Genomic DNA, 10,000 nt, shown 5'->3' with positions numbered 1-10,000 from the left:
CAACCAGTCAGGATGCTCTCGATGGTGCAGCTGTAGAACCTTTTGAGGATCTGAGGACCCATGCCAAATCTTTTTAGTTCCTGAGGGGGAATAGGTTTTGTCTTGCCCTCTTCACGACTGTCTTGGTGTGCTTGGACCATGTTAGTTTGTTGGTGATGTGGACACCAAGGAAGCTCTCAACCTGATCCACTTCAGCCCCGTCGATGAGAATGGGGGTGTGCTCATTCCTCTTTTTCCTGTAGTCCACAATCATCTCCTTTGTCTTGATCACGTTGAGGGAGAGGTTGTCCTGGCACCACACGGCCAGGTCTCTGACCTCCTCCCTATAGGCTGTCTCGTCATTGTGGGATATCAGGCCTACAACTGTTGTGCCATTGGCACACTTAATGTTGGTGTTGGGGTCGTTTCTGGCCGTGCAGTCATGAGTGAACAGGGAGTACAGGAGGGAACTGAGCACGCACCCCTGAGGGGCCCCTGTGTTGAGGATCATATTCACTCAGGGGGTTGAATACTTATCTAATCACAATATTATTTATTTATATATATATATATTTAACAAATGTCAGAATTTTCCTTCCAGTTTGACAGAGTATTTTGTGTAGATCGTTGACAAAAAAATGACAAATCCATTTAATCCCACCTTGTAACACAACCAAATGTGGAAAAAGTCTAGGGGTGTGAATACTGTCTGCACTGTAACTAAAAGGCTTTTTACAGTAGTATATAAATATTAGAATCAGCTATGTTGAGAATCCAGTATTGAAATACACAGTACGATGGATAGAATTGCAGGAATTTAGCTTCCTTATCCAAGTCCAGACTATAAATATATATCTATGTGAATGGTGTGTATAGACATTATTTGAACACGTAGTCTCAGTAAAAACATTTGGACGGACTAGATACAAAGTGCTTTCATTTCTAAATGGTAGAACAGATATTTATAAAAAAATACCCTCAAACAAAGGTGACATTCTGGAATTTTGCCTCATATGAAACATTTGATCTCAAATCCAAAATGCTGGAGTATAGAACCAAATTAAAAGTGTTAGCTACACTGTCCAAATAAATACGTAGGGAGTGTATGTCAACACTAGTCTTAGTGATGCTGTTAGGGTGTATGAATTGATATGAGGTTTCAGTGTGTTTGGTAGTGGTATGGCTCTGCTGCTGGTTTTATTAGGGTGTATTAGTTGATATGAGGTTTCAGTGTGTTTGGTAGTGGTATGGCTCTGCTGCTGGTTTTATTAGGGTGTATGAATTGATATGAGGTTTCAGTGTGTTTGGTAGTGGTATGGCTCTGCTGCTGGTTTTATTAGGGTGTATTAGTTGATATGAGGTTTCAGTGTGTTTGGTAGTGGTATGGCTCTGCTGCTGGTTTTATTAAGTTGTATTAGTTGATATGAGGTTTCAGTGTGTTTGGTAGTGGTATGGCTCTGCTGCTGGTTTTATTAGGGTGTATTAGTTGATATGAGGTTTCAGTGTGTTTGGTAGTGGTATGGCTCTGCTGCTGGTTTTATTAAGTTGTATTAGTTGATATGAGGTTTCAGTGTGTTTGGTAGTGGTATGGCTCTGCTGCTGGTTTTATTAGGGTGTATTAGTTGATATGAGGTTTCAGTGTGTTTGGTAGTGGTATGGCTCTGCTGCTGGTTTTATTAAGTTGTATTAGTTGATATGAGGTTTCAGTGTGTTTGGTAGTGGTATGGCTCTGCTGCTGGTTTTATTAGGGTGTATTAGTTGATATGAGGTTTCAGTGTGTTTGGTAGTGGTATGGCTCTGCTGCTGGTTTTATTAAGTTGTATTAGTTGATATGAGGTTTCAGTGTGTTTGGTAGTGGTATGGCTCTGCTGCTGGTTTTATTAAGTTGTATTAGTTGATATGAGGTTTCAGTGTGTTTGGTAGTGGTATGGCTCTGCTGCTGGTTTTATTAGGGTGTATTAGTTGATATGAGGTTTCAGTGTGTTTGGTAGTGGTATGGCTCTGCTGCTGGTTTTATTAAGTTGTATTAGTTGATATGAGGTTTCAGTGTGTTTGGTAGTGATATGGCTCTGCTGCTGGTTTTATTAAGTTGTATTAGTTGATATGAGGTTTCAGTGTGTTTGGTAGTGGTATGGCTCTGCTGCTGGTTTTATTAGGGTGTATTAGTTGATATGAGGTTTCAGTGTGTTTGGTAGTGGTATGGCTCTGCTGCTGGTTTTATTAGGGTGTATTAGTTGATATGAGGTTTCAGTGTGTTTGGTAGTGATATGGCTCTGCTGCTGGTTTTATTAGGGTGTATTAGTTGATATGAGGTTTCAGTGTGTTTGGTAGTGATATGGCTCTGCTGCTGGTTTTATTAGGGTGTATTAGTTGATATGAGGTTTCAGTGTGTTTGGTAGTGGTATGGCTCTGCTGCTGGTTTTATTAAGTTGTATTAGTTGATATGAGGTTTCAGTGTGTTTGGTAGTGGTATGGCTCTGCTGCTGGTTTTATTAGGGTGTATTAGTTGATATGAGGTTTCAGTGTGTTTGGTAGTGGTATGGCTCTGCTGCTGGTTTTATTAAGTTGTATTAGTTGATATGAGGTTTCAGTGTGTTTGGTAGTGGTATGGCTCTGCTGCTGGTTTTATTAGGGTGTATTAGTTGATATGAGGTTTCAGTGTGTTTGGTAGTGGTATGGCTCTGCTGCTGGTTTTATTAAGTTGTATTAGTTGATATGAGGTTTCAGTGTGTTTGGTAGTGGTATGGCTCTGCTGCTGGTTTTATTAAGTTGTATTAGTTGATATGAGGTTTCAGTGTGTTTGGTAGTGGTATGGCTCTGCTGCTGGTTTTATTAGGGTGTATTAGTTGATATGAGGTTTCAGTGTGTTTGGTAGTGGTATGGCTCTGCTGCTGGTTTTATTAAGTTGTATTAGTTGATATGAGGTTTCAGTGTGTTTGGTAGTGGTATGGCTCTGCTGCTGGTTTTATTAAGTTGTATTAGTTGATATGAGGTTTCAGTGTGTTTGGTAGTGGTATGGCTCTGCTGCTGGTTTTATTAGGGTGTATTAGTTGATATGAGGTTTCAGTGTGTTTGGTAGTGGTATGGCTCTGCTGCTGGTTTTATTAAGTTGTATTAGTTGATATGAGGTTTCAGTGTGTTTGGTAGTGGTATGGCTCTGCTGCTGGTTTTATTAAGTTGTATTAGTTGATATGAGGTTTCAGTGTGTTTGGTAGTGGTATGGCTCTGCTGCTGGTTTTATTAGGGTGTATTAGTTGATATGATGCTTCAGTGTGGTAGTGGGTTGATATGGCTCTGCTGCTGGTTTTATTAGGGTGTATTAGTTGATATGAGGCTTCAGTGTGGTAGTGGGTTGATATGGCTCTGCTGCTGGTTTTATTAGGGTGTTTTAATGTATATGAGGCTTCAGTGTGGTAGTGGGTTGATATGGCTCTGCTGCTGGTTTTATTAGGGTGTATTAGTTGATATGAGGCTGCAGTGTGGTAGTGGGTTGATATGGCTCTGCTGCTGGTTTTATTAGGGTGTATTAGTTGATATGAGGCTTCAGTGTGGTAGTGGGTTGATATGGCTCTGCTGCTGGTTTTATTAGGGTGTTTTAATGTATATGAGGCTTCAGTGTGGTAGTGGGTTGATATGGCTCTGCTGCTGGTTTTATTAGGGTGTATTAGTTGATATGAGGCTTCAGTGTGGTAGTGGGTTGATATGGCTCTGCTGCTGGTTTTATTAGGGTGTATTAGTTGATATGAGGCTTCAGTGTGGTAGTGGGTTGATATGGCTCTGCTGCTGGTTTTATTAGGGTGTATTAGTTGATATGAGGCTGCAGTGTGGTAGTGGGTTGATATGGCTCTGCTGCTGGTTTTATTAGGGTGTATTAGTTGATATGAGGCTTCAGTGTGGTAGTGGGTTGATATGGCTCTGCTGCTGGTTTTATTAGGGTGTATTAGTTGATATGAGGCTTCAGTGTGGTAGTGGGTTGATATGGCTCTGCTGCTGGTTTTATTAGGGTGTATTAGTTGATATGAGGCTTCAGTGTGGTAGTGGGTTGATATGGCTCTGCTGCTGGTTTTATTAGGGTGTATTAGTTGATATGAGGCTTCAGTGTGGTAGTGGGTTGGTATGGCTCTGCTGCTGGTTTTATTAGGGTGTATTAGTTGATATGAGGCTTCAGTGTGGTAGTGGGTTGATATGGCTCTGCTGCTGGTTTTATTAGGGTGTATTAATTGTATATGAGGCTTCAGTGTGGTAGTGGGTTGATATGGCTCTGCTGCTGGTTTTATTAGGGTGTATTAGTTGATATGAGGCTTCAGTGTGGTAGTGGGTTGGTATGGCTCTGCTGCTGGTTTTATTAGGGTGTATTAGTTGATATGAGGCTTCAGTGTGGTAGTGGGTTGGTATGGCTCTGCTGCTGGTTTTATTAGGGTGTATTAGTTGATATGAGGCTTCAGTGTGGTAGTGGGTTGATATGGCTCTGCTGCTGGTTTTATTAGGGTGTTTTAATGTATATGAGGCTTCAGTGTGGTAGTGGGTTGATATGGCTCTGCTGCTGGTTTTATTAGGGTGTATTAGTTGATATGAGGCTTCAGTGTGGTAGTGGGTTGGTATGGCTCTGCTGCTGGTTTTATTAGGGTGTATTAGTTGATATGAGGCTTCAGTGTGGTAGTGGGTTGGTATGGCTCTGCTGCTGGTTTTATTAGGGTGTATTAGTTGATATGAGGCTTCAGTGTGGTAGTGGGTTGATATGGCTCTGCTGCTGGTTTTATTAGGGTGTTTTAATGTATATGAGGCTTCAGTGTGGTAGTGGGTTGATATGGCTCTGCTGCTGGTTTTATTAGGGTGTATTAGTTGATATGAGGCTTCAGTGTGGTAGTGGGTTGATATGGCTCTGCTGCTGAAACAGAGATGTTCGTAGTAGAGAATTATGAATGTCTTTAGGAATGTTTCAAAACTCAAGTATAGACATCCTCTGTATCAGGGTTATGTCTTCAGGTTTAATATTCTCTTCCTCTGTCTGTTAGTGGTCTGAAAGCGAAGCATCAGCATCTCTAGGCTGCTGCTTTGTCTGATTGACTGAATGACTATTGACTCACTCTGTACAGACTTCTGTCTGGCTCATAGGAAACGTGGTCTTCTACACCAATACTGCAGGGGAGGAGAGGGAGGGGAGAGCAAGGCGGTGGAGGAGAGGGAAGAGGGGGGAAGCGGAGAGGGAAGTGGGGGGAGGAGGAGAGGGAATACAGGAGAGGGGGAGACAGGGGAGGGGAGAGAAGGAGAGGAGGATGATGGAGTAAATGCTATGGAAAAGAAGAGGGCAGGAAGAGGAAGCTGCCACTTTATCCATCCATTCACTGATTGAACACCTGGTTTCCCAGGTCTAAATGAGTTTCTGATTTAAACAGAAATAACTAAAACCAGCAGTCAGTTGTTCTTCCTTGGTCTGTCTGTCTGCAGCACTGTACAGAGCAGTCGGAGGTGTTCTTCCTTGGTCTGTCTGTCTGTCTGTCTGCAGCACTGTACAGAGCAGTCGGAGGTGTTCTTCCTTGGTCTGTCTGTCTGTCTGTCTGCAGCACTGTACAGAGCAGTCGGAGGTGTTCTTCCTTGGTCTGTCTGTCTGCAGCACTGTACAGAGCAGTCGGAGGTGTTCTTCCTTGGTCTGTCTGTCTGTCTGCAGCACTGTACAGAGCAGTCGGAGGTGTTCTTCCTTGGTCTGTCTGTCTGTCTGTCTGCAGCACTGTACAGAGCAGTCGGAGGTGTTCTTCCTTGGTCTGTCTGCAGCACTTGGTCCTTGGTCTGTTTGCAGCACCTTAGTGATATCTGTTCTTCCTTGGTCTGTCTGCAGCACTTGGTCCTTGGTCTGTCTGCAGCACTTGGTCCTTGGTCTGTCTGCAGCACTTGGTCCTTGGTCTGTCTGCAGCACCTTAGTGATATCTGTTCTTCCTCACGTCATCTAACCTGACCTCTAACCCAAATTTATCACTCCTCCCCAACTCAAGGCTGTCATGGTTATTGGTACCAGACTGTGTCTCTTCTCCTCCCAGAGGATCTCTGATGGCTAACAATAACATGTTCTGACAATGTAAACATTATACATTACCCTCTCTCCCTCAGTGACATATCCTGACATAATGTAAACACTATACATTACCTTATCTCCCTCAGTGACATATCCTGACATAATGTAAACATTATACATTACCCTCTCTCCCTCAGTGACATATCCTGACATAATGTAAACATTATACATTACCCTCTCTCCCTCAGTGACATATCCTGACATAATGTAAATGTTATACATTACCCTCTCTCCCTCAGTGACATATCCTGACATAATGTAAACATTATACATTACCCTCTCTCCCTCAGTGACATATCCTGACATAATGTAAACACTATACATTACCCTCTCTCCCTCAGTGACATATCCTGACATAATGTAAACATTATACATTACCATCTCTCCCTCAGTGACATATCCTGACATAATGTAAACACTATACATTACCCTCTCTCCCTCAGTGACATATCCTGACATAATGTAAACACTATACATTACCCTCTCTCCCTCAGTGACATATCCTGACATAATGTAAACATTATACATTACCATCTCTCCCTCAGTGATATATCCTGACATAATGTAAACATTATACATTACCCTCTCTCCCTCAGTGACATATCCTGACATAATGTAAACACTATACATTACCATCTCTCCCTCAGTGACATATCCTGACATAATGTAAACACTATACATTACCCTCTCTCCCTCAGTGACATATCCTGACATAATGTAAACATTATACATTACCATCTCTCCCTCAGTGACATATCCTGACATAATGTAAACACTATACATTACCCTCTCTCCCTCAGTGACATATCCTGACATAATGTAAACACTATACATTACCCTCTCTCCCTCAGTGACATATCCTGACATAATGTAAACATTATACATTACCATCTCTCCCTCAGTGATATATCCTGACATAATGTAAACATTATACATTACCTTATCTCCCTCAGTGACATATCCTGACATAATGTAAACATTATACATTACCCTCTCTCCCTCAGTGACATATCCTGACATAATGTAAACATTATACATTACCCTCTTTCCCTCAGTGACATTGTTAGTTTCCATGATCTCCACCCAACACATTCCAAAGCCATCTGCCTTTCCACAGAGAACCATTAACTTCTGACATAAACCCCAGTCTCTTTCACTCCTTATGTTCTATGCTTCTGATCTATCATGTCTTTAATATCTCAATGTTCAAAGTTTAGAATCCAACACTAGGTAAAGCCCCGCCTTATCTCAGCTCACTGGTCACCATAGCAGCACCCACCCGTAGCACTCACTCCAGCAGGTATATCTCACTGGTCACCATAGCAACACCCACCCGTAGCACTCGCTCCAGCAGGTATATCTCACTGGTCACCATAGCAACACCCACCCGTAGCACTCACTCCAGCAGGTATATCTCACTGGTCACCATAGCAACACCCACCCGTAGCACTCACTCCAGCAGGTATATCTCACTGGTCACCATAGCAACACCCACCCGTAGCACTCACTCCAGCAGGTATATCTCACTGGTCACCATAGCAACACCCACCCGTAGCACTCACTCCAGCAGGTATATCTCACTGGTCACCATAGCAACACCCACCCGTAGCACTCACTCCAGCAGGTATATCTCACTGGTCACCATAGCAGCACCCACCCGTAGCACTCACTCCAGCAGGTATATCTCACTGGTCATCCCCAAAGCCTATTCCTACTTTGGCCGCCTTTCCTTCCAGTTCTCTGATGCCAGTGACTGGAACGAATTGCAAAAATCACTGAAGCTGGGGACTCATATCTCCCTCACTAACTTTAAGCACCAGCTGTCAGAGCAGCTTACAGATCATTGCACTTGTACACAGCCCATCAGTAAATAGCCCACCCTACTACCTCAGCCCCATATTGTTATTTATTTATTTGCTCCTTTGCACCCCAGTATCTTTCTACTTATACATTCATCTTCTGCACATCTATCACTCCAGTGTTTAATTGCTAAATTGAAATTATTTCGCCACTATGGCCTATTTATTGCCTTACCTCCATGATCTTACTACATTTGCACACACTGTATATAGACTTTTCTATTGTGTTATTGACTGTACCTTTTGTTTATTCCATGTGTAACTCTGTGTTGTTGTTTGTGTCACAATGCTTTGCTTTATCTTGGCCAGGTCGCAGTTGTAAATGAGAACTTGTTCTCAACTAGCCACCTGGTTAAATAAAGGTGACATAATAAAAAAACGAGGAATTTAAATGTCACGTTTTTGTTCTGAAGAGAATGTCTTATTGATTGACCTCTGCCCTCTCCTCTACAGGGACTACCTGGTCCATACTATAGTAATGATTATGGAAGATGCATTATGTGTGATTAAACATTCTCCTCTCCTCTGCAGGGAGTACCTGGGAAAGCAGCTCCAGTCATCTGACCAGCAACAGGCTGTGGCCGTTAGGACCTGAACTCTAACCCCTGACAACAGGCCATGGCCGCCAGAAGCTCTAACCCCTGACCCCTGCATGAAACCTACTGGGTGTCTGGGTCATACAGACATGTAGTGGGCTGTACTGTATGTGTGTTACTGGCTGGCTGAGTGTGTTACTGGCTGGCTGAGTGTGTTACTGGCTGGCTGAGTGTGTTACTGGCTGGCTGAGTGTGTTACTGGCTGGCTGAGTGTGTGTCGTCCAATGAAATTAACAATCCAGTTTATGTCATGATGAGTTAAAAGGTGTGGCTCTACTTACCTGTCCACTCTCCTGTTTCTCTTCTCCTCTCTGTTCTCTACCCTTCTGTTGTCTCCTCTGGTCTCTTCTCATTTCCTCTGTTCTCTACCCTTCTGTTGTCTCCTCTGGTCTCTTCTCATTTCCTCTGTTCTCTACCCTTCTGTTGTCTCTGGTCTCTTCTCATTTCCTCTGTTCTCTACCCTTCTGTTGTCTCCTCTGGTCTCTTCTCATTTCCTCTGTTCTCTACCCTTCTGTTGTCTCCTCTGGTCTCTTCTCATTTCCTCTGTTCTCTACCCTTCTGTTGTCTCCTCTGGTCTCTTCTCATTTCCTCTGTTCTCTACCCTTCTGTTGTCTCCTCTGGTCTCTTCTCATTTCCTCTGTTCTCTACCCTTCTGTTGTCTCCTCTGGTCTCTTCTCATTTCCTCTGTTGTCTCCTCTGGTCTCTCTCTTCTTCTCTGGTCTCTCTCTTCTTCTCTGGTCTCTCTCTTCTTCTCTGGTCTCTCTCTTCTTCTCTGGTCTCTCTCTTCTTCTCTGGTCTCTCTCTTCTTCTCTGGTCTCTCTCTTCTTCTCTGGTCTCTCTCTTCTTCTCTGGTCTCTCTCTTCTCCTCTGGTCTCTCTCTTCTCCCCTGGTCTCCTCCTCTATTCTCTTCTCCTCTGGTCTCTTCTCCTCTGGTCTCTCTCTTCTCCTCTGGTCTCCTCTACTGACTGTAGCTTGATTTCCTGCTTGTGGTTTATTAATGATATTATGTGAAGTGTCCTCACAGCTAAGTGATGTCAGTGATTTGAATAGTACTTGATGTTGTGATAAATGTAAAATTGATGAAGTTACTTATGTGTTAAACATTGAGTATGCATTCCAATAAAGTGTAATCGAGAAGGGCTGGTAGGCTCTGTTTCTTCACTGGTTCTGTTTGTTGACTGCAGGTTTATGGCTCATTTACAGCTAAAGGACATAGTATTTTATGAAGTGTCTTGGTTCGTTTAAGATGTATATATGCATCTGTAGGCCATTGAAACCTGAAGGTCCTTAACATTCTGTCAAACATTGGACCACTTGGTAGGCATCCCCATGGCAACTTAGACCGTGTGTGTGTGTGTGTGTGTGTGTGTGTGTGTGTGTGTGTGTGTGTGTGTGTGTGTGTGTGTGTGTGTGTGTGTGTGTGTGTGTGTGTGTGTGTGTGTGTGTGTGTGTGTGTGTGTGTGTGTGTGTTAGTGTGGTTAACACTGTCTATCGGA

General features: G+C 43.0%; 1 protein-coding gene across 2 annotated transcripts in view; it reads left to right on the top strand.

Moving 5' to 3' along the window:
- LOC139550043 (V-type proton ATPase subunit H-like) overlaps positions 1-9,643 on the top strand; it is a 95,290-nt gene extending 85,647 nt beyond the window's left edge. For both annotated transcript variants that reach the window (XM_071360623.1, XM_071360621.1), the window contains one exon: positions 8,440-9,643. In XM_071360623.1, coding sequence (XP_071216724.1) covers positions 8,440-8,503 — 64 coding nt within the window. In that variant the 3' untranslated portion in view covers positions 8,504-9,643. The remainder of the gene's footprint in view (positions 1-8,439) is intronic.
- Positions 9,644-10,000: the final 357 nt, after the last annotated feature.

The sequence above is a fragment of the Salvelinus alpinus genome, chromosome 23 (genome assembly GCF_045679555.1).
Source record: "Salvelinus alpinus chromosome 23, SLU_Salpinus.1, whole genome shotgun sequence".
NCBI lineage: Eukaryota > Metazoa > Chordata > Actinopteri > Salmoniformes > Salmonidae > Salvelinus > Salvelinus alpinus.
The sequence above is the reverse complement of the archived record's forward strand: the minus strand, read 5'-3'. Positions and strand labels throughout refer to the sequence as shown.